Source organism: Tachysurus vachellii, chromosome 23 (genome assembly GCF_030014155.1).
Source record: "Tachysurus vachellii isolate PV-2020 chromosome 23, HZAU_Pvac_v1, whole genome shotgun sequence".
NCBI classification, from domain to species: domain Eukaryota; kingdom Metazoa; phylum Chordata; class Actinopteri; order Siluriformes; family Bagridae; genus Tachysurus; species Tachysurus vachellii.
In genome coordinates, this window is record NC_083482.1 from 16,495,405 (window position 1) to 16,520,404 (window position 25,000).

Below are 25,000 nucleotides of genomic sequence, written 5' to 3' on the forward strand. Positions count from 1 at the left end.
GGATTTCTGTCCCTCTTTCACCCTGAAAAAAAAAAACCCAAACACACAGAAACGCTCCTCCTCCGTGTTGCAGTGTGTCAGGAGAGTTTTGCTCTTTCCTGCCCTGAGGTCAGCAAAAATCTCACTTTTTCTGTTTTTTAAACAGATCCGACGTCTGTTTCAGAAAAGAAACTCGGCTTTGAACTTTCACGCTTCGGTTCACCAGGTGACAGGTTCAGTCCCGCCTTCTGGCTCCGTTCGGCCAATCCTGCATGAACTGGCGAGTTTTAACAAGCTGGGAAAAGAAGAAGCATCCAGAGTCTCTCTCAGTCCACCGACATACTGTACATTACAGACACTCTCTCTGTGCTCAAGACTCTCTGTTTTAATAACCGATCCTTAAACGATAAGATGTTCACTTTCTCCTTGTGGCTTAAACACAAAGGAAGCTTATAACCTCCTTTAATCATAATCGTTATATATAAAATGATATAAATCATTATAAGTCGTGGCCTTATGGTTAGAGAGTCTGACTCCTAACCCTAAGGTTGTGGGTTCGAGTCTCGGGCCGGCAATACCACGACTGAGGTGCCCTTGAGCAAGGCACCGAACCCCCAAATGCTCCCTGGGCGCCGCAGCATAAATGGCTGCCCACTGCTCCGGGTGTGTGTTCACGGTGTGTGTGTGTTCACTGCTGTGTGTGTGTGTGTGTGTGCACTTTGGATGGGTGAAATGCAGAGAACAGATCCTGAGTATGGGTCACCGTACTTAGCCGTACGTCACGTCACTAGATCTGAGTAAAGGTGTAGATATTTTGGGAGTGATTTTTTTTTTCCTTTAACAAACATCCCATGACCCACTATCTCACCTCCTGGCAGCGAGTGTGTGTTTGTGTGTGTATGTGTATGTGAATGTATGAAGTGTGGACAGAAGTGTGTGTGTGTGTGTTGTCTCTGCAGCACTTCAGCTGTGTTTATCCAGCGTGGGATCGGCTGCTTCAGGCTGACGTGTTAACGTGTGGGATTCCACTTAACCAGTTATGTGATGCCTCCCACTGTGTGTGTGTGTGTGAGAGAGAAAGAGAGAAGTAGCTAATCGTCACAGTCGGACATCTGGGCTGTGGAGCTAGAGGAGCTTGCAGGATTAGAACATATGTTGAGCGCGTCGACGAGAAGATTCCACACGAGCCACTCGCTCCCGTGACGTCCTGACGGCTCTGACTGAGTTTATGAGCCGAGACGCAGCGTTAATGTTTCTCAACACGGCAGAACCAACAAAAGTTCAGCGTGCGGTCGAAGCCAAGCGTAATTATGGTGTGGTTTGGAGTCTTTTCTTATAAAACTAACAACACTGAACTGCTCTGAACCCCAAGCCAGCATAAAGCCCCAGCATTTAACATGTCAATAAAACTTTTAACGCTTTTAGTGCTTGTTGTTAGACGGCAGCAAGAGAGCAGCTAGTCGCTGGATGGCACGACTGCTGGTGTCGAAGTCCAGATTTGTTCCTAGTGCTTTTAAACTGTTCGGAACGAGGAGAAGACGTCAGCCGAGACTCGCAGGTGGAGAGGAGGCCATTTGTGCACCGTGTGTGTCTCTGATAGCTTCCTTTGTAGCTACAAACAGCCCTCTCATAACTCTCAGGCTCCCCATGGAGCGTGGATTCGGCAGGGGCCGTCCCCCAGCAGACTGTGGTGTGACAGTGATGTAGTGGCTGTCAGAGAAAACGCCGGAGCAAGAGAGCCAACCTAGCGAGGCTTTTTCACATGCTCACATCGCCTCCTATCACGAGGCATTGTGCTCCGGCTCTCACAGCCTCTGTGACTAACGAGCGTCTAAGAAGCTGACGTACGAGGCGTAACACACGTCTCGGGACGCTTCCTGATCCCAGCAGACGTCTCGTGATTCGCGTTTCTGTGCTGCTGCTCGACGATGATTCCTGAGCAGAAAAAACAAACGGTTAAATAAGAACAGGAGGATGATGTCATCAGGGCCTCAGCCGTCACGCACCGAGCTTCAACCTTTTTATTTATTTATTTATTTATTTGTGTAGCTGTAGTGCTCCTGGAGATATTTAGGCTGCAGACTGTTCACAACATTTCTTTTTAACTTGGTGAAAGGAACGTATTTAAAAAGGAGGAACAATCCGGACCTGGGTTAGAGGTATAGAAATTTCCGAAATAGTTTTAAAAAAAAAGGCCCAGCTTGTTGGCCCTGAGATTCAAACTCACAACCTACTGATTAGTAAACTAACACCTTAATCACTACGCTACCACATCCAAGTCTTAGTTATATTTACCGTAAAGCTCATAATAAAGGAAAGAATTGCTGTTTTCTTTACTCGTTATGCTGCAAGCCGGCATTTTGATTTGACATCGGTTACATTTCCTAGTCACGCGGCGACCTTCGGCGAACACAGCGTTACGTTCACGCGAACGATCGTAGAGCACGTTTATGAAGACAGTGATTACGTGATTACAGTGCTCATCCTTCGTAACCGCCTGGTCAGGGTTACGCTGGTTTAAACTGGTCTACAACCGTAATTCTATTTTGGGAACAGAACTGACTCAAGTGGTTGGAAAATATGAAAAACTAATAACATGAAAACATTCATTTAATAAAATAAACTGTAGAGATTCTGAGGTTAATGCTGGTGTTTCCACGACACTCTCAGCTCTGGATGGGAAATCAGAGCTCCGTCTCTCTGCGTCGTCACTCCGGCTGATCGAGGGTTTATCATTCGGAAATTCACGAATTCATAACCCTGTAGGACTTTTCCGAGGGTTAGGGATCGTCACACGTCAGTGATCCACCCTGCAGGAAAAGCAGCAAAGGCTTCAGTTTTCTGGATTTATCAGATTGTTAAAAATAAAAGTGTTATCTGTGATGTTTCCAGGACGACAAAGAGGATATAAAATGGGTGTCTACAGATTGATAGATGGGTTCTGTCTGTTTTTAAACGTCACAGATCGGTTTGAAATGTGACATTTACCTCAACAAAAAAATCTGTGGCACTAGAAAAAAAGAGAAGCGCATGAATTATCTGTCGGTTAAAGCCACTTCGAGTCAACCGGATGTCCTTTAATAAAAACTTTACTTAGGATCTTTTATTAGATAGAAAAAAAAAAAACCCAGAAAGACACAATGGATTTTATAGGTGAAAAACAGTACAGTATAAATTCTGGATGCCGATTGGTCAAAAATTACAAAGAGCGTAACGTTTTTGTTCTAACGCTAACGGACGGATTCGTAGGGAAAACGTCTGACTCCGGATTAAACCTGGAATCTTAAAGAGGTTCCGCAGACTTATGTGGATTTATCAGTGTAACCATGGCGACTAAAAATATGACACGCACACAAACGCACAAAACGAAGCTTTCCGTAACATAAGATGCATTACCGCATACATGTTAATGACTGATACTTAATGCTAAAAAAACATGCACACACACTGCATGATTTATCTGTCGATTGAAGCCACTCGGTTTCACTTGCATGCTATAAACATATAAAACACTTGATTTTTTTTGTCTCTTGAGGTTAATAAGACAAAAAACACTGGCGTTTTTTTGTCTCTCAGGAAAGCGTAAAGAACTTTAAACTCCTCTGTGATCTCAGAAAGACCTCAGAAAATAAACCCCTGACACTGGAGACTCCTTCCAAACAAACACATTTCTCTGTAATCAGATTACGTGACCTTACAAGTCCCGGTGAACGAGATGTTGCTATAGAAACCATAACATATTACAACGAGAAATGTTGCGTATCGTTGTGATATGATTAGGATATTATATAGAATACAAAACATAAAAACGGTGCGTCTGTGATGCTTTCAGGCCGAATTTTACTTTTTTATGCCTAAAAGTGTAAAATAAAATGGGTGTGTAGTCTCTCTCGTTCAAAAAAAAGTGTGTAATCCCTTAGGTGGGAGAGCTGGAACATCCCTAACATCATGCTTCCTTCTCATTTACAAACACCAGCCATTTCAAATCGCTCTTTTCCGTCCCCGTGCAGCATTAAAGACTCGTTTTAAAGGAAACCCCGTTGACCCACGATGCTTCTCTCCCACACTAAACGCCGCTGTGGTCAGACGCAGTGCTGCTGCCGTCCAGATGTGTTTAAACGCTCGATAATAAGCAGCCTCTGGTTTCTCGCCGCTCTCTCCTCGGCCTTTAACATTGTGTAAGCACTTACTAATTTAGAATATAATATCACGGTTGTGAGCCCTGAAACTAGTTAGTTTACATCAGAACAGCATGCTCATTATGAGACTTTTTTTCCCCTGGGTCGAAACTATGCAATAAATTGTTGCTCATGTTAGCGCAAAAGACACAAACGGTCAGAACTGGTAATGTTGTGTAGTCAGAGAGAGACCACATGAAGAAAAAAAGGCAGTGGTTTGGGTTCCCGAAGTTCCGAAGACTGCGGGTCTTCTGTACGGAGCGTCTCTAAAGTCGGGGGGAGTTTTGGTGAAATTTAAACCCGAGCCGACCCCCGACATCCAGGCGTCCACGCGTACCTGAGAACGTCTGCCTCAGACATCAGTGTCAAACCACATGAATGAACAAAATTCCACGTTTGAAGGAACTATCGTTGTTTTCCCCCAACTCTCGAAGATCGTACTTACGGCGTCCTTTATAGAAACGCCTCGACCCGATAATGATACGATCGTAATGACACGTTTTCGTGTGCCGTAAATTTAATGTGAAGATCAACAAGAAGGAGAAAAAAAAGAGAGTCAGAGAGCCGAGCTTGAAGTCAACGTTTTCGATCTTTTTATTCTTGAACACACACCAGTCTTTTATGTGTTAGATAATTAAGGCGTGAGTCGTGAGGCGAGAACCTAAAACGATCGAATGTCCTTTATAATTAAGTTCTTTACACAGGTTCATTGCATACGATAGATTTTATAGATGAAAAAAAAAAAGCACATTAAGAATTCTGGATGCTGATTGGCCAAAAGAGGCGGAAACCACGACGACTGTAACGTTTTTGTTCCGACGCTAACGGACGGTGATGCTCGGCACGGATTCTGTGTTTTGCCTTAAAGTTTTGTAGGGAAAACGTCTGACTCCAGATCAAACCTGGAATCTTAAAGATGTTCCACAGACTTGTGTGGATTTATCAGTGTAACCATGGCGACTAAAAATATGACACGCACACAAACGCACAAAAAAACGAAGCTTTCCGTAACATAAGCTACGTTACTGCATACATGTTAATGACTGATAATGCTAAAACACACACACACACACACACACACACACACACACGGACGGACCGTGGGAGACGCAGTGTATAATTTTCCCGGTTTAAATAACAGGGTCAGTTTTGGCGTTTGATGATAAATACACAGAAACTCCCTTTTATTAGTGAATTGAAATTACAGTGGAGTTTTACATGTAGCGTTTTTTCATAACCAGTAAACCGTTTGTCTACGTTCTTTTCCTGAGGATTTAAACCATGAAGGTCGTGTTACACCGAGCGGTCGTGTAGCTATTTGTTACTTGGTTTTTAAGACATCTAACACATTTTTAAACTATATACACATATATCGTACGCCTCTTATAACTCCCTCTCATCAGTTATATAGTGTACACAGCACTCACTCTGATGTATTCACCACTTAGCATTAGCAGTGTTATCATATTCTTACTGTAGATGTACTGTGATATATAATATTCACTGTGATGTTAATTATAACGTTAGCGCTAACTTTAGCTGTGGTATAAGCTGTACTATGAGATATAATGCTAAAGTTGATATTAGTTTTAACTTTAGCGCTAACATTAACTGTACTGTTAGCTGTACTGTGATTTACATTGTTAACCATGACGTTATGTATAACGTTAGCTGTACTATTAGCTGTAATGGGAAGTATAATGCTAATGGTTAAGTTATCTATAACGTTAGCTGTAACATTAGCTATGAGGTATAATGCTAATTGTGGCGTTAGCTATACAGTTAGCTGTAATATTAGCTATTCACTGTGGCGTTGGCTATAATGTTAGCTGCACTGTGAGCTACCATATCAACTGTGATGGTAGCTGTAATATTAGCTGTACTATGAGGTATAATGCTAATTGTGGCGTTAGCTATACAGTTAGCTGTAATATTAGCTATTTACTGTGCCATTAGCTATAATGTTAGCTGCACTGTGAGCTACCATATCAACTGTGATGGTAGCTGTAATATTAGCTGTAATATGAGGTATAATGCTAGCTGTGACATTAGTTATAACTGTAGCTATAATGTTAGCTGTACTGTTAGCTGTATTGTGATATATAATTTTAACTTTGACATTAGTCATAACTGTAGCTATAACGTTAGCTGCACAGTGATTTATAATGTTCACTGTGGCATTAGGTGTAAATTTAGCTGTACTATTAGCTGTACTGTGAGGTATAATGTTAACGGTGATGTTAGCTATAATTATAGCCGTAATATTAGCAGTTCACTGTGACATCATCTATAATCTTATCTCTGCCATGAGGTATTATGTTACCCATTATGTTAGTTGTAACATTAGCTTCATAATGCTAGCAAAACAACATAAGCTAATAACACAACTTGACAGCAGCTCACCTACAGCTCATAGTACAGGTTTTATAGACTTATTACTCATCTATCGGTTGCTTTTTAAATTTTTTGCTAATTATTTGTTCTAATTTATTTGTTAACTTTTTAATTTGTTTAATTTAATGTAAAAAAAAGTCTCGTTGTTCGTAGTAAACACGAGGAGTGAGGTTACTTTCTCTCTGTTCGTTCACTCATCCCTCCATGTGGGTTTGGATCAAATGACTGTATTGTGTTGTTACTGTGCAGTCACGCAGTAAACACGGCTGTTCTCGTCTCCACCCCGAACGTTTTGACGGGAGCTTCAGAAGCTCTGTGCCGTGTTAATTGCCCAGAGGGTGTGCGAGGTGACGATGATGTGGGACCGTTGTCTTTTTGATCCAGTGGCCCACGACTCCGTAACGATCTGCCATCAGACTGCCAGAGTTTCACCCTTCAACCCGGGGTGTGTTTACTTTCCCACTCTGAAGCCTCTCTCATGGTCTCTTCACTGTTTAATGATTTTCTGGTGCCTCTGATGTGTCCAGGCCATCTTTTTACAATTTTATAGCTACTGTATAAAAGTATTTTTTTTTTATTAAATTAACCAAAATAATAATTTTCTGACTAATTTTATTTTGAAATTATGGACATATATTTTGAATTTTTACCTTTTAAAAATGTTTTTTTTATCGATTTATTTTTTTTGTTAACAAAATCTTCTGCTTTCTAAAATATTTTCCTTTCATTTAAAGGCTTTGAAACGGTCTTAAATTCAAAGATTGATGTTTGAACAGCACTAGACTGATTTGATTTTGTTTTCCACTGAACAAAATAAAAAGCCAAAATAAATAAATAAATATTTATTGGCACCGAGATGGTGGAATGAACTTCCCCTAGCGGTCCGGACAGCTGAGTCGCTGGCTATTTTCAGAGAGAGATAGAGAGAGAGAGAGAACGAGAGAGAGGGAGACAAAGAGAGAGAGAGAGAGAGAGAGAGAGAGAGAGAGAGAGAGAGAGAGAGAGAGAGAGAGAGAGAGAGACAGAGAGAGAGAGAGAGAGAGATGTTGGTATCATGACAGGTGAAGTTTTGATTCAACTCACACCTCATTTATCAAACCTGCAATCGACCTCCATCTTCACTTAGCTGTCAAACACACACACACACACACACACACACACACACACACACACTCCTATGCCCACATACTCAGAAAAATATGGTTTAAGTAACTCAGAATCTTTAGACATGTTTTGGGAATAAAGAATAGAAGCTTAAACCAGTTTTTACCACAGGAACTCTTCAGGAGCCGAGAAACCTTCACTTTGAGCAAACCGATGAAACAAAATGACCAATAAAGCGACTAAATGGAAGGAAACCAGCACGATCAAAGAAAAACACACTTACATGTGGGTGTGGGATAAGTAACCTTTTATAGATTCACCAGTCTGAGTTTCACACTGATCGTGTTTTCATCTACATCACGTGTGAGGCGTTCTCGAGTGTTAGCGGTAAACCAGCTAAAGTGTGCGGCGACGCGATTTAGTGCCGCAGATTTATTTGGCGCATTTTTACTGACTGATTGAATCGATTTGGCCTCGTTATGTGTTTTCTTTGACTACAAGCGCATGACTTGCCTTGTTAGCCAGTTAAGTAAAGAATGCATGGAATGACACTCTCTCTTTTGATCTTTACGTCTCGACTCCGATCTGCGTTTTTTTTCTGTGTTTTGTCTGAGCTCCAAAAGCGAGGTCTGGTCTGTAACACAACATTCCCTCAGACATCAATAAACCTAAACCTATAGTCATGTTATGTCTGATCTGCATTTTCTTTCTCTGTCCTTTGCAGTCAGGTCTGATCCGGATGTCGAGTGAGGAGTTTTTCATCACCCCTCTACCCAAACATTTGGCACTGGAGCACAACTACAGCGCCCCCGCTGGACACCATCCACACGTCATTTACAAACGCTCAGCAGAACAGCGCATCCACGGATACAGTACAGATAGAACAGACAAGCATCGCCACAAGTACCATCATCATCAACATCAACATCATCGACGTCGTCATGACTACCAGCACGGGAAGTTTCAGAGGCAGCACTTCTGTGGGCGCCGCAAGCAATGTATGTAAGGACGCTTACTCCTTTTCCTATTTCACTCAAACTGCAGCAGAACAACATCCATGACTAGATAAAAAATAGATTGGCAATAAATACAGAGTGAAAGAAGATCAGACCTCCTGGTAAAGAAATACAGTGATGCCTCGAGATACAAGTTTAATTCGTTCCGTGACTTTGCTCGTATCTCAAATTGCTCGTATCTCAAAACAATTTTCCCCGTTTAAATTAATTGAAATCCCATTAATCTGTTCCAGCTCGCAAAATTCCACTCCAGTTGTTTTGTTTATGTGTTTTCATTCATTCATCTTCTACCGCTTATCCGAACTACCTCGGGTCACAGGGAGCCTGTGCCTATCTCAGGCGTCATCGGGCATCAAGGCAGGATACACCCTGGACGGAGTGCCAACCCATCTCAGGGCACACACACACACTCATTCACTCACGCAATCACACACTACGGACAATTTTCCAGAGATGCCAATCAACCTACCATGCATGTCTTTGGACCGGGGGAGGAAACCGGAGTACCCAGAGGAAACCCCCGAGGCACGGGGAGAACATGCAAACTCCACACACACAAGGTGGAGGCGGGAATCGAAACCCCGAACCTGGAGGTGTGAGGCGACCGTGATAACCACTAAGACACCGTGACCCCCAGTACCTGTATTTATAAATGACAAATAAAAAAGAGAATGTTAAAAAATAAAATGGTTTTACTTTACAGAAGATGTGCACGGAGGTTGAGGGAGGAGTAAACAGGCGGAGGAGTAAACAGGTGGAGGAGTTAGGAGGAACTTTCACTTAATCGCACTCTTAATGCTACTTTACACTTAAATGGAACTTAACTAAACTTCATCAAAATTAACGAACTTAACTGAAATTCTCTTAACTGAACTTAACTGCTACAATTTCTGTTTTCTTTACATTCATTTTGCTTAATTTTTCTTCATCGCTTTTCTCTTCACTTGTTTTTGCCTTTTTTGTCACTCTTTCCTCACTAACATCAGCCGGTCGTTTTAATAAAAACCTGTCCGGTCGGCATATCGGATGCGGTGAAGTCGTACAAGTTCGAATTTTTTAACGGATCCAGCGCTCAAAACGGATCTGAATATTACGGACGCAGATGGTCGGCACCTCACGCAGCGCCTTTGTGACTCTCCATAGGAAGTGAATGACTTCCTGTTTATCGGCCGTCGTTTGTCGTGTGCAGTGTAAAGGCGGCTTTATATGTGTGTGTGTGTGTGTGTGTGTGTGTGTGTGTGTGTGTGCGTATGTGTGTGTGTAGTTTACTCTGAATATTGTGGATTTTGCTTGATTTCTGATTACGAGACTGTTTATTCAGTAGGAAAAGGAAGAGATGAAGCTGAACTCAAGCAGCAAAAAGCTCATCTAAGGAATCCTCTGATGTCATGGCTCACATTCAGCATTCACACTGACACATTGACGAGGCCTCATGTGCCGGGTGTGTGTGTGTGTGTGTGCATGCGCGCGGGTGTGTGTGTATGCATGCACGTGCATGTGTCTTGTTGGGGATCTTTGTTTCGGCGGCTCGGATGCTCGTATCTCAAAAATCTGCTCGTATCTTAAGGCAAAAATTTGGTCGAATCACAGCTCGTATCTCAAAACATTCGTATGTCAGAGCGCTCGTGTCTCGAGGCGTCACTGTACAGAGGTGATTAAAGTTTGTGTATGAACTTTGTATGAACTTTGAAAGTTTGTGTTGTGTCTACATCACTGTGGGAAAGAAGTCTCTCTGTTTGTCTCTCTATCTTTTTCACTGTCTGTCTCTCTCTCTCTCTCTCTCTATCTCTCTCTCTATCTTTTTCACTGTCTGTCTCTCTCTCTCTCTATCTCTCTCTCTCTATCTTTTTCACTGTATGTCTGTCTGTCTCTATCTTTTTTACTGTCTTTCTCTCTGTCTGTCTCTTTCTATCTTTTTCACTGTCTGTCTCTATCTTTTTCACTGTCTGTCTCTCTCTCTATCTTTTTCACTGTATGTCTCTGTCTGTCTCTCTCTATCTTTTTTACTGTCTGTCTCTCTCTATCTTTTTCACTGTATGTCTCTCTGTCTGCCTCTCTCTATATTTTTACTGTCTGTCTCTCTGTTTGTCTCTCTATCTTTTTCACTGTCTGTCTTACTGTCTCTCTCTCTATCTGTTTTACTGTCTCTATCTCTGTCTGTCTCTCTATCTTTTTTGTCTGTCTGTCTCATCTATATGTCTCTTTTTTTCTCTGTCTGTCTCTGTCTTTTTGTCTGTGAGGGTTTCTATCTAAGTGTGTGCTGATTTTATTAACAACACATTTCTGTGTATCTGAGGATCTTCATCACTGTTCAGTGGGAATTTCTCCTCCTTCAGTAGATGAATGAGTGAATGAGAGGAAACAGATGCTGAAGTGAATATTTCCTGTTTGCTGGATCCACCACTGAGCACAGAGTTCATTATCTCTCTCTCTCTGTTCCTGTATATCAGGCTGTTTAGTTACTTATCTCTCCATCCGTCTGTCTATCTGTCCGTTACTTCACTGTCTTATCCATCTCACTTCAGTTTTTTTCCAGTCTATGTTTGCCTATCTATCTATCTATCTATCTATCTATCTATCTATCTATCTATCTATCTATCTATCTATCTATCTATCTATCTATCTATCTATCTTCTAAGCTATAGTCTGTCTATCCGTCTGTCTCTGTGGTTGCTTTATTGTCTTATCATTTTGTTATCTGTCTTGTTGTTTATATCAGTCTTTTTTTCTATCTGTCTATCTGTATCAGTTGGTCTCTCTCTGTCTGTGTGTTTTCCTGTCGTTTTATCCCTTTCTCTCTCTTTGTCTATCTGTTACTTTTCTCTTTTTAGTCTCCTCTCTCTCTCTTCTCTGTGTCTCCGTCTCTCTCTATTACTTTATCAGTTTCTCTCTCACCCTGTCTGTGAGTATCTATTTACCTCTCTCTCTCTCTCTCTCTCTCTCTCTCTCTCTCTCTCTCTCTCTCTCTCTCTCTCTCTCTCTCTCTCTCTCCTGGGGTACAGACACTCCTAAACCCCCTGCAGAGGATCACTTTGTAATGCCTGATGAGTTTGAGCCTGCAGGCCGAATAAAGCGCTCACTGATCTCCTCTAATAATGTTGGAGCTCTGAATGTGGAAACTCTGGTGGTGGCCGACAGGAAGATGGTGGAGAAACACGGGCGTGAAAACGTCACCACCTACATCCTCACTATCATGAACATGGTGAGAGAAGACCAGCCTTTATCTGTCTCTCTCTCTCTCTCTCTCTCTCTCTCTCACGCTCTCTCTCTCACTCTCTCACGCTCTCTCTCACTCTCTCACTCACACATACACGATCACTAATAAAGAATCACTAATAAAGGACTAAAGACGTTGTGTAAAGCCTGTGTGTGTGTGTGTGTGTGTGTGTGTGTGTGTGTGTGTGTGTTTTAATCAGGTCTCCAGCCTGTTTAAAGACGGCACCATCGGGTCAGATATCAACATCGTGGTGGTCAGCCTCCTCCTGCTCGAGAAAGAGCCAGTAAGATGGAGCTGATCTGAGCTTATGTTTGTGATGAAAGATCCTTTACACCCTGTGTGTCTCCGTCTGATTGTCTGTCTGTCTTTATATTTATCTTATTGTCTCTGTCTGTCTTCCTCCCACTCTGTCTCTGTCTATCACCCTGTCGCTGTATGTCAGCCCCCTCCTGTCTTCCAGTGTCTGTCTGTCTCCCTCCCTCTGTTCATTTGTCTCTTTGTCCATCTGACTGTCTCCATGTGTCTGCCTGTCTGTCTGTCTGTCTGTCTGCCTGTCTGTCTGTCTGTCTGTCTCTCACTGTCTCTCGTCCACAACATGAATATTTGAACACGTTATGTTTTTATTGCGCTGTTTTGTATCAGTGCTTCATTCAGGTTTTATGAAAGAAATAAATTTATAATAAGTTCCACCTTATATCTTGCTTCCAGAGAATTCCTTTGATATTTGATCCTTATCACTGAATAAAAAAAACAAAAGGGATAATGAAGCATTTTCATCTATTTTGTTTTTGTTCATTAATCTCTGCCATATCTCTATTTAATCTCTATCGTTCTCTCTCTTTCTCTCTCAGCTGGATCTCTCCATCTCTCACCACGCTGATCAGACACTTAACAGTTTTTGTCAGTGGCAGTCGGGGCTGATGGGGAAAAACGGCAAGAGACACGATCACGCTGTTCTCCTCACGGGCCTTGATATCTGCTCGTGGAAGAATGAACCGTGTGACACTTTGGGTAAGTGGTTTGTAACGCAAACTGATCCACCGTCACTTATATACACCATATTAGACTCCACCCTGACTCCATCCCTGTCTCCGCCCTGTAGGTTTCGCACCTATCAGTGGGATGTGCAGTAAATATCGCAGCTGCACCATAAACGAAGACACCGGACTGGGACTCGCCTTCACCATCGCACATGAGTCAGGGCACAAGTATGTGTACACACACATGAACACACACATATGCATGAGAAGATAAGAGTTCTATAACACAGATGTAGCCTCTGTGACTGAGTATTAGTGAAGGGTTTGTGGTATCTGTCCCTGAGTCCTATAAAACAGGGTGTGTGTGAGTTAGAGTGAAGGGGGTGTGGCCTGTTTCTGTGCCTGAGTCCTAGTGAAGGGGGTGTGGCCTGTTTCTGTACCTGGGTCCCAGTGAAGGGGGTGTGGCCTGTTTTTGTGCCTGAGTCCTAGTGAAGGGTGTGTGGCCTGTTTCTGTACCTGAGTCCTAGTGAAGGGGGTGTGACCTGTTTCTGTGCCTGAGTCCTAGTGAAGGGGGTGTGGCCTGTTTCTGTGCCTGAGTCCTAGTGAAGGGGGTGTGACCTGTTTCTGTGCCTGAGTCCTAGTGAAGGGGGTGTGACCTGTTTCTGTGCCTGAGTCCTAGTGAAGGGGGTGTGGCCTGTTTCTGTGCCTGAGTCCTAGTGAAGGGGGTGTGACCTGTTTCTGTGCCTGAGTCCTAGTGAAGGGGGTGTGGCCTGTGTGTCAGAGTTGTAGAGACATAGGTGTGGCCTCTGTATTTGAGAATCCAAGTAAATGGGGAGTGGTCTCTGTTAGAATTCTAGTAAGGCGTGGCATCTGTGCAGACAATCGTGGTCAAGGGGGTGTAGCCACTGTGCCTAAAAATCCTAGTAAGGGGGTGTGGCCTTGACCAGGCTTTCTTTTTTTTACATGAGTCTGAATCCAATGTAAATAAAAATACCAACACGCAAAGTCTCTTAGATTAGACACATGAGCTGCAGAATTATGCCAGACCTCATTACGGCAGTACCGCAGGCTACAGGCTTCTGTTTGTGTTTATACGTTTCCATTGAGATAAAAGAAAGTGTGTATCTGACAGGAGATTACTGATTCATTGCTTTTTTCTTCTCTCTGAGGCTGTCAGGAGCTCAGAGAGAACTGCTGCTGAGGTCCATCGCTGCTGAAGGCGTAATCACATCGCTGTGATAAAAGGCGCTGTTATAGGGATGTCTGAAATGACTTCAGGGCAAAAAAGAAAGTCCATCATCTTAAAACTGTTCAGCGCTGACAGACTGAGCTGACGTGATTTCATATTTCACTTGTGAGGAGCTTGCAGGTGTTACATGAGTAGGTACATTTGAAAAAATGTAGTAGAGCAAAACACAAGGATGAAGACCAAAGCCATTTATACAATGATAACACACGTGATTTATTTGACTATTGTGTAATCGAAGGGGAAGAAATCACTGTAAACATTGGAGTGCCTCAGGGGCGGGTTACAGGTCCAATTACATTACAGAAAAACAGAGAAAATCGATAAAAAGTTGTTTTTTTTCTCTTACATTTCTAATAACATTCAATAAAACTACATGAAAAGTGTTTAAACGAGTTAAATTCCGTATCACATTCCACATTTGTGGATTTTATTTCTCTTCAGTAGCTGTTTTAACTTTCTATAATCAGTGAATACAAAGAGAAATAATGAAGGGAAGTGAAAGATGGGATTAAATAAAAACCTTGTTTTTGTCCACTCACAGTAGTTACCTCAGCCAATAAGGACTGGGCCTTAACATAACAGCATCAACATAATAATAAAAGAGATAAAGTGTGTATATTTCACACCTGATCTTCTGCTCCTTCTCAGTTTCGGGATGATCCACGACGGAGAGGGGAATCCCTGCAGGAAGGCGGAGGGGAACATCATGTCTCCAACTCTGGCGGGGAATAACGGCGTGTTTTCCTGGTCGTCCTGCAGCCGCCAGTACCTCAACCGCTTCCTAGGGTTAGAGTGATGTTCAACACACACACACTGACACACACACACACACACACACACACACACACACTGAAGCACACACACGGAGAGGTAATGTCATGCATGTATACGTGTGTGTTGTTCACAGCACAGCTCAGGCCTTGTGTTTGGTTGACGAGCCGAAGATGATTGGTCAGTACAAATACCCCGAGCAGCTTCCAGGGCAGATCTATGATGCGGACGTTCAGTGCAAGTGGCAGTTCGGCTCCAAAGCCAAGATGTGCAGACTCGAATTTGTCAAGGTAATGTTTGATAAACAACTCCTAAAAACAAAGTGCGGCCACTAATGTTCAGCCAAGACTTCTTCTGTCTGTCTTCTTCTGAGGTTCTGTCTGTCTGTCTGTCTGTCTGTCTGTGCACTTTTTAAAAACTTTCAAAGCCAAAGTAAGTGTTCAGAGCCGTGGAATGTGGACACACATGACTGACTCAAATCTGACTCTTTTTCTCTTCAGAGTTCAAACTTTAACGATTTTCTTCAAAAGGTTTTATCTGAAATTCATTTTATGTAAAAAGCAATAAAATAAATGTGTCAGATGAATGAATGATGGTCAGCTTCTGCTTTCTGCTTCTGTGAGCATGAAACAATTTAATGCTATGTTAGTCAGAGTTTTATTTAAGTCTCGCTAGCAGCAGCGGTTTTCATCGTCCTCATCGCTGACACTCTGAGCCAAAATCTCAGTGACGGCTCCCACGTCCCAGGCCAAGAGAAGAGCCGCTCGCTTCCTCCATCAGCTCAGCGTCTGATTCACACATTCACATGTAAATGTCGAGTGGTTCAACACTGAGGCGCTGTGTATTAAGTCTTGGGAAGCGGATCGGTGTGTGGGTTATTTTGCAGGATTAGCCGCTATGCTACAGCCTCTTTCTTACAAAGTCTTTGTGTGGCGTTTTTTTGGAAGCCAACTTCCCAGGAAAGCAGCTGTACATCTTAATTTAGTGGGATTGTGTCCGGTGACGCCCAGCCATGTTGTTTTCTTTTTCCTACCGAGTTGAGTGTCCTCGTCACGTAGCGTCCGGGGGAGTAATTAGCGGTGCTAACAACACTGGATTAGCGTGCTTGGGATGGCTTCAGGATGAATGAAGAAGATGCTAGGAAAGTTTACACAGGCACACTGATTCTTCCTGTTCTGGAAAAAAAGATGAGATTTATAGACATTAATAAGAGCTTCCAGGGGGTCAGTTCATAGCAGAGAGTCCGAAACACATAGGCAAGTGTTAATTGTTCATGTTCAATTGTTTCATGTCCAGAGAGACAGACAGAGAGAGAGAGAGAGAGAGAGAAAGAGACAGAGAGAGAGAGAGAGATTGAGAGAGAGAGTGAGAGAGTGACAGAGAGAGAGTGAGAGAGAGCGAGAGAGAGACAGAGAGAGAGAGAGAGAGAGAGAGAGAGAGACAGAGAGAGAGAGATTGAGAGAGAGAGTGAGAGAGTGAGAGAGAGAGAGAGAGAGAGAGAGAGAGAGAGAGAGAGAGAGAGAGAGAGAGATTGAGAGAGAGAGCGAGAGAGTGACAGAGAGAGAGTGAGACAGAGAGAGAGAGAGAGAGAGACAGAGAGAGTGACAGAGAGAGAGTGAGAGAGAGAGAGAGATTGAGAGAGAGAGAGAGTGTGACAGAGAGACAGAGACAGAGAGAGTGCGAGAAAGAGAGACAGTGAGAGAGTGTGAGAGAGAGAGAGAGAGAGAGAGAGAGAGAGAGAGAGACAGAGAGAGAGAGAGAGTGACAGAGAGACAGAGACAGAGAGAGTGCAAGAAATAGAGACAGAGAGAGAGTGAGAGAGAGACAGAGAGAGAGAGAGAGAGACAGAGAGAGACAGAGAGAGAAATGGTTAAGTGATCATTTTTAGCTGAGAGGATCTGATTGGTTAAAGGAGGTTAACACTTCAGAATAAATATTAATTATATATAAATTCACTCACTCGCTTGCTATAAAATCCAATTTAATCCAAGCTGCATTGTTCTAGATTAACGTACGCGTGTGCGTTTGTGTGTTCTTTGTAGGACATCTGTAAGTCGTTATGGTGCCATCGGTTGGGTCATCGGTGCGAGACCAAGTTCATGCCCGCTGCTGAGGGGACGACATGCGGACCGGACATGGTGAGTGACACCGTGAGCTTTGACCTCGTGCACAATTTTTTGCACCCATCATCCAAAGCCTACAGCATCCTACAGGAGGTAAAGGAATTTGGAGGCGGGGCTAGCGGTACTGTTTGCTGCTGATTGGATATAATGTAACACTTCATACAATTGGACAACGTGAGTGTTCACAGAAACAAAAGTTCAACATTTAATGAAACTGTAACCGGATAAATAACACAAGGTGTTGTTCATATATGTAACGCAGGATTAATCAGAACATTGACCTTAACACTTCAGTCAGACTGAAAAAAACCCCGAAAACACACACACACATACACACACACACACAAACACACACTCACACACACATGCACACACACACATGCACACACACAGAGAACTGATGAATAAGAGAATTCATCAATTCTGCATAAGAGAATCAAGCAACTCGCTGTGCGTGTGTGTGTGTGTGTGTGTGTGTCTTGGTTTGGCTCAGCACTATTCTCCAGGTGAAACGCTGGTCTCTGTCCCAGTCCAACACACTCAAGATCCTTCTACAGATACACACTCTGTTGTCTCCCAGCCCCTCCTCCTCTCTCTCTCTCTCTCTCTCTCTCTCTCTCTCTCTCTCTCTCTCTCTCTCTAAGCTTAAGTTAATACATCTGAGTACAGTCTTGTATGTTTTATCTGCTGCCTTTCAGTATTTAGTTGCAGTATTATTGAAGCTAAATAATTCTATGAAACATCCTAACATTGAAACTAAATCCTAACCTTTTGTCTGTTGTACATAGTTAAGATCGAATCAAATCCGACTCTGATTACATTAAAAAAAAACAGATAATTGAAATGATCGAGTTCTGCTTTTCAGTTACTTGTTAAACATATAAAACATCACCTGACTGCGTGTTCTGTATCGTTACCCATAATGCAGTGGTGTCGTAAGGGGCAGTGCGTGAAGTACGGGGATCACGGGCCCAAGGCTATTCACGGTCAGTGGTCAGGGTGGTCTGATTGGTCGGATTGTTCCAGAAGCTGCGGGGGCGGAGTCATGTATCGGGAACGCTCCTGTAACAGTCCCAGGTAAATATATTTATTTATTTACTTTTAGTTTTAAAAGAATTTTATGAATATCGAGTGAAGCATAGAAAAATGTATGAAACGGAAAAGTTATCAACGTAATTATTTTCTATTAATAAAAAAACAAACAAAGGAAATCAGTTATTCATTATTATGTGTTGAATGTTTTTTTTTAATTGATTTATTTTTATTTTTTTAATTCTAAACTAGGAATGATTCGTTCAATTTTTGTACATTCTAACCACAATATTTTGTGTTTTATGTTTTATAGCTTATGAGATCGTATGAAACACTCAGAGGGAAAATTCTTCTTTTTTTTATTTCTTTTTTAAATTCTTTAAAAGTGCACACAAGAGAAACGCTATTTCATACACGGAGGTATTTAAAGTGTTTATCGTGGTGCCGATCTTTTAGGAAGTTCCTTCGGGTTCGAATTAAGACGCAGGAGATTTAATATTAATCATTAATATTGTGTTCAGTTTTTATGTCTATAGCTTTATGACTGTGTAGATATCAGTAACGTGTTTATTAAAATGCATAAAAACTTTATAAGGGATTATTATGGCTCTAAGATTTCATCTCAAACACACAATAAAAACAACAATCTTAACAAAAAGCCCTCAAAGCTCCGTGATCACGTTTCACTCTGGTGTTATTAAATCCTTCAGCGGCTGTAAATCTGAGACGTCACACTGCCATTTAATTAAAGATAAAAATTTGATTTGATGTTTAGTTACGTAAATGTCTGTAAAGACAAAATATAACAAAATCTCTTAATCTCTTATTATTATTACAAAAATAATAATAATAATAATAATATTTAATAATAATAATAATATAATTAAAATATATATACATACATAAATATATATATATATATATATATATATATATATTCCTTTCCTCTCTTTTCCTTTCCTTTCCTTTCTTTTTATCTCTTTCTTTCCCTTTCTTTTCCTTTCCTCTCCTTTCTTTCCCTTTATTTCCCTTTCCTCTCCTCTCCTCTCCTCTCCTTTCCTCTCCTCTCCTCTCTTTCCCTTCCCTTCCCTTCCCTTTCCTTTCCTTTCCTTTCCTTTCTTTTTCTCTCCTTTCCTTTCCTCTCCTTTCTTTCCCTTTCCTTTCCTTTCCTTTCCTTTCTTTTCATTTCTTTTCCTTTCCTTTCCTTTCCTTTCCTTTCCTTTCCTTTCTTTCCCTTTCCTTTCCTTTCCTTTCCTTTCTTTTCATTTCTTTTCCTTTCCTTTCCTTTCCTTTCCTTTCCTTTCCTTTCCTTTCCTTTCCTTTCAGACAATAATTGAGATAAAACATGGGGTTGATTTTGGGAAATTAAATGTTATATATTAAATGTATATTGAGTTTAATCATATATTTATTATTATGAATTTTTTTATACACTTTTTTTGGACATTTTAAAAAAACAGCTTTTTAATTGCTTAAGAGTGTTAATAACTATCGATGGACGAACATGAGTACATTTTTTTATTTAGGACACACAAGCTTTAATAAAAACAGCAACTGATTGATTAATTGTCAATTCTAATTAATTAATTAATTAATTAATGTATTAAATCATTCCTGTGTATAATACAGACTCAGAACTTGACTGGATTTAATAACCGAATGAATCTTAACGTGTTTTGCCGGTGTAGGCCGCAGCACAGCGGGCGATTCTGCCAGGGTTCGAGTCGACTGTACCAGCTGTGTAACACCGGGCCGTGTGAGCGAGACGCTGTGGGATTCCGAGCGCAGCAGTGCGCCGAGTACAACAGCAAAGCGTTCCGAGGCTGGTTCTATAAATGGAAACCGTACACCAAAGTGGAGGGTAGGAACGACTCCCAAGCATTTAGCATTTAAACATGCAGTTAGACATGCGATCTCTGGGGGTGAGGTGAAGTTTATTAACGTGTGTATATATATATGAGACGTCGTCATGACGACATGTTTTCTGTATTAGTTAGTTGTGCCAAATGTTTAGCTGTAACGCTGCTTCACTGCACCCGAGGCGTAATGATCGTGATTTAGTGTTTAGACGTGTAGCTGCTCGTGCTGATGGATCAGTAAAGCAGCTTAAGGGAAGAGTTTTACCTCAAACACACACACACACACACACACACACACACACACACACGTTCCTGAGTTAACAGAATTCTCCGTTCTGATTGGTCGCGGGTTTAAACAATTTCGCTCGTTTTAATACTTGGTGTGGGTGAATATTTGTGTGATGTGTTTGTGTATGGAAGGAGTCTCCAGTGTCAGTGCGCTCTCACACACACTTTGTTCCTCGGTGTTCTGAAGCCTGAGCTCTTTTGTAGACGGAGCGTTGATTGTATTTCTCAAACCTGGCAGAATTTCATTGTGATAGATGTCAGTTCCGATGCTGTGATGATCGTCTCTTCACTTCCTGTCGTTTTAAACACTTTATAGTTTATATTCAGGAGAACGTTGAGTGATGGTTTGTGAAGCTTCCTTTCAGCTGAAGAGCTTCTTTCACCACCTGCACGATCCGCCAGGGTGCTGCGTGTTGTGGTGTGTTGCGTGGTGTGTTATGTTGTGTGTTATGAGTTGTGTGTTGTGCAGTGTGTTTTCACAATCTGTGTGTGTTTGTTTTGTTGTTGTTTGTGTGTTGCTTTGTGTTATGCTGTGTGGCTGATGTGACTGATGACTTAGAGGTTACTTTAGGTTATTTCTAAATCTCTCTCTAGCTGAACCTCCCATGTAGCAGAACTGAGTCGTTACATCATCCTGAACTTTCTGCCAACTAAATACATTAGCTGTTGGATTGTTTTGTGTCTTTCTTAACGAAGCACTAATCCTGTTTATTTTTCCTCTTTGGGGTTTAATCCTGTTATTAAAGCTCTGCTGTGATTCATTTCTTCTCCTCCTCTTCCTCCTCCTCCTTGTCTACAGATGAAGATATCTGTAAGCTCTACTGCATCGCAGAGGACTTTGATTTCTTCTTTGCGATGTCCAGCAAGGTGAAGGACGGCACGCGGTGTTCCGATCTCACGCCGGATGTGTGTATCGATGGTGTGTGTGAGGTACGGCTCTGAATTCATCTTTCTCTCTCTCTCTCTCTCTCTCTCTCTCTCTCTCTCTCTCTCTCTCTCTCATTTTCTACCGCTTATCCGAACTACCTCGGGTCACGGGGAGCCTGTGCCTATCTCAGGCATCATCGGGCATCAAGGCAGGATACACCCTGGACGGAGTGCCAACCCATCACAGGGCACACACACACACACACACACACACACACACACACACTCATTCACTCACACACTCACACACTACGGACAATTTTCCAGAGAAGCCAATCAACCTACCATGCATGTCTTTGGACCGGGGGAGGAAACCGGAGTACCCGGAGGAAACCCCTGAGGCACGGGGAGAACATGCAAACTCCACACACACAAGGCGGAGGCAGGAATCGAACCCCCAACCCTGGAGGTGTGAGGCGAACGTGCTAACCACTAAGTCACTGTGCCCCCAATTCATCTTTCTATTCTACTTAATTTTTCCCTGCCGTTTTCTCTTCCCTAATTCCATTTCCACTGCTTTTGTCCTCTGTTACTTGTCTTTCTTTTTCTCATCATCCTCTTTAGATGAGCATAAGACTGGAATAAACCACTTCCTTTTTAATTTTTTTGCCTGTGTTTATTCTTTTCTTCTGCAGTCGGTGGGTTGTGATCATGTTTTGGGCTCCGGTGCGGCTCTGGATGTCTGCGGTGTGTGTAAAGGAGACAATTCCACCTGCCGACTCTACAGCGGCCGCTACGACCTCCAGCATCAAGCCAACGGTAAAGTCACAGCACGACTCACTGATTGGTCAGAGTTAAGGTGAGGGGCGGGGCTTGTAGCTTTGATCACACACATGAATAAGAGCGATATGTTCCTTCCGTCTCCAGAGTACTATCCGGTGGTGACGGTTCCTGCAGGAGCTCGTAGTGTCCGTGTTCAGGAGACGGAGATCTCCAGCGGTTATCTGGCGGTTCGAGGACAGAAACGCGGCTCTTATTTCTTGACTTCTGATTGGACAGTGGACTGGCCGGGAAGATTCAACTTCGCTGGAACCACGTTCTTGTATCAGCGCTCGAGTAATCAGCCGGAGAGCCTGTATGCCCCAGGTCCGACCAATCAGACGCTCGTCTTCGAGGTGATTTTTTTTTAATACAAGCATTTTTAAGATTCCCGACTGTGAGCCTTGTTTTCATCACCAAACTAAACAAAAAATGTATTTAAAAAAAAAAAAAAAGCTTTTTGCTCATTTTCTTCACACTTGGACAAAGTCCAAACCGAATGCGTTCACAGAAAGCTGATTTCCCTTTAGCCACGCCCACACAAAGCCATAAAAGGCAAAAAGCTCATAGAGAACTGAAAAACGACAACATAAAGGCAGCTCGGACAGCAAACTCACATTAATATGTTTCTATAGCAACAGCTCATTTACATAAGCCACAAAGTTTCCCGTATAGAAAAATGCGTTTATTTATGTAACATTTATGGAAGGAGTCTCCAGTGTCAGCGCTTTGGAACATCTTCAGCACAGAGGAGTTTATGCTTTGTGTATTCGCTCTGATTATTTTTGTCTTATTATATTCAAGAGAGAGAAAATGATTACAGTCACTATAATGTAATAAATGTAAAATAAACAGATAAAAATTGTGATGAAATTATTATAAGAGTAGAAGACTTCAGGATATGCTGTTGTAGGGAAATGAAACCAACCAGTTTGTACAATTCATCACAACACCTGTGTGATGCTTTTCCTGTAACAGCACAACACACAGTGGTTTATTCCTCACACATTATACAATATATATAATGATCATGTGACCTGTATCGGACAACACGACGATAACAAAACCTGGGAACTGATTTATTCATTTGAGAGCATTTGAACAGGAACTCTCACACACAGTTCGGTAGAGAAACACAACATCTGTAAGGACAAAAGGATAAACACGGACATGGTGATGAGGTCCTGAAATGGTTCAGTCCAGACCAAACATTCATTCTGGTTTGGAGCTGCTTGTGGTCGAGTAAAGCAGGGTCACTCGAGTTCACCGTGGTCCTGGAGCCTGGCATCTTGTCCAGCACACACACACACACACACACACACACATTCTTTTCACAACTGCATGCGTAAAAGTAGTGCAAGCATTGCTGAAAAATAAAATCACTATCACCTGTAGTAATCACCTCTAGAACCCATAGAGGCACCACACACACACACACACACACACACACACACACACACACGGCTTCGGGTGGTTTATTAGGATTTTTTCCAAATAAGTACCATACTGATTTATGGGGACCCACCATTCCTTTGGTCATAGAGATTAATAAGTAACACACACACATACATACACACATACACACACATACACACACACACACACACACACACACACACACACACAGCTACGGGTGGTTTATTAGGACTTTTTATCCAAATAAGTACCATACTGATTTATGAGGACCCACCATTCCCTTTGGTCATAGAGATTAATAAGTAACACACACACACACACATACATACACACATACACACACATACACATACACACACACACATACTGTACACACACAAACATACACACACACACACACACACACACAGCTACGGGTGGTTTATTAGGACTTATTATCCGAATAAGTACCATACTGATTTATGGGGACCCACCATTCCTTTGGTCATAGAGATTAATAAGTAACACACACATACATACACTCATACACACACACACACACACACACACACACACACACACACACACACACACCTCTGTTCATCTCCTCACCCTGTGTGTAAAACATTGTCGCTGAATTTGATCCCAGTTCAGCTTTAGCGTGAAGCTAATCCACTAATCTGGCGGAGCCTGTTCTGCTCGGCCAGACTGAAGAGTGTCATTGTGTTTTTGTGAACAAGCTCGGAGATAATCTGACAGCCGCTTCCTGTAAAACGTGAACACGCTCCGAGTTCAGAGGGAGCGAGGCGAGTCAGAACAGGGGGGTGCTGTGTGGTGTGTAGACTTAATCTCTGCTTTGGGGATTGGTTGAGAATGTGATCTAAACTAATCGAATCGTTTGTAATACAGTTGGAAACTTTCCTAGATGTTATCATTTAAAAGTGCATTATTGGTGTTTCACATCGTTCGAACTACTTATGCAATGCAGTGCATTGTGGTGAACTTCAGAAATGTGCTGTATATTGATCAGAAGTGATGATAAAGTGATGTAACAGAATTCGGGGCTATTAAAGCTGTAATAATTCTGTTCGAGTCACATAGATGGGTGTGTCAGAAAAATGTGTGTATGAATGAATGAGCTCTTGCTTTAGAAATGACATCGTTATCAGAATCAGAACATGGGCATTAAAATAACCTTTCACTTTCGAATGTCCTCCGTATAATTTATTATTTGCGACCTCGTTGTCACTGTCTTCCCTTCAGGCTCGAGGTTGCCAGATTGTACAAGGGAAAAATCCCCAGACTTTAAGAATAGAACAAAGGCCCTATTCTTTCTGGTCTTTTCCACTTCATTAGAGCCAAAACCTCGGGCAGTGTGCCGTGACCCTGGCTCAGGTCTAGTGGACTTCCTCCTCGGTTCTGTCCCAAATCTGAGTCAGTGAGGGGTTTTGGAGGACCACCCACCTGATCCGCAGGACAGAGGACAGACGATAAAGAGGTCACTGTGGCTGACTCACAATCGGGCGTCTTCACAGGTCTAAAGCTGGCTGAAATTCGTGTGCAGGAACACAGAGGGATAGTTTTAAAAAGTGGTACATGGATATTTGGAAACGAAGCAGCTGCGGTGTGTGAACGAGATTTTCGCACATCATCAATACATCTGTTGATGCTACGCTACAGCTCTCCTGGACTTAGCTACTCCTGATCAAACTCTGACTTCTCATTCCCT

The 25,000-nt window shown here is 42.2% G+C and overlaps 1 protein-coding gene across 1 annotated transcript in view; it reads left to right on the forward strand.

Moving 5' to 3' along the window:
• Positions 1-25,000, forward strand: part of adamts18 (ADAM metallopeptidase with thrombospondin type 1 motif, 18) — a 40,349-nt gene that overhangs the window by 5,609 nt on the left and 9,740 nt on the right. Inside the window, exons 4-16 of the mRNA XM_060859329.1 lie at positions 8,380-8,653; positions 11,674-11,873; positions 12,088-12,171; positions 12,740-12,899; positions 12,991-13,096; positions 14,766-14,903; positions 15,025-15,178; positions 16,931-17,026; positions 17,940-18,088; positions 19,732-19,904; positions 20,990-21,120; positions 21,753-21,876; positions 21,985-22,232. Of these exons, the coding sequence (XP_060715312.1) occupies positions 8,380-8,653; positions 11,674-11,873; positions 12,088-12,171; positions 12,740-12,899; positions 12,991-13,096; positions 14,766-14,903; positions 15,025-15,178; positions 16,931-17,026; positions 17,940-18,088; positions 19,732-19,904; positions 20,990-21,120; positions 21,753-21,876; positions 21,985-22,232 (2,037 nt within the window). The remainder of the gene's footprint in view (positions 1-8,379; positions 8,654-11,673; positions 11,874-12,087; positions 12,172-12,739; positions 12,900-12,990; positions 13,097-14,765; positions 14,904-15,024; positions 15,179-16,930; positions 17,027-17,939; positions 18,089-19,731; positions 19,905-20,989; positions 21,121-21,752; positions 21,877-21,984; positions 22,233-25,000) is intronic.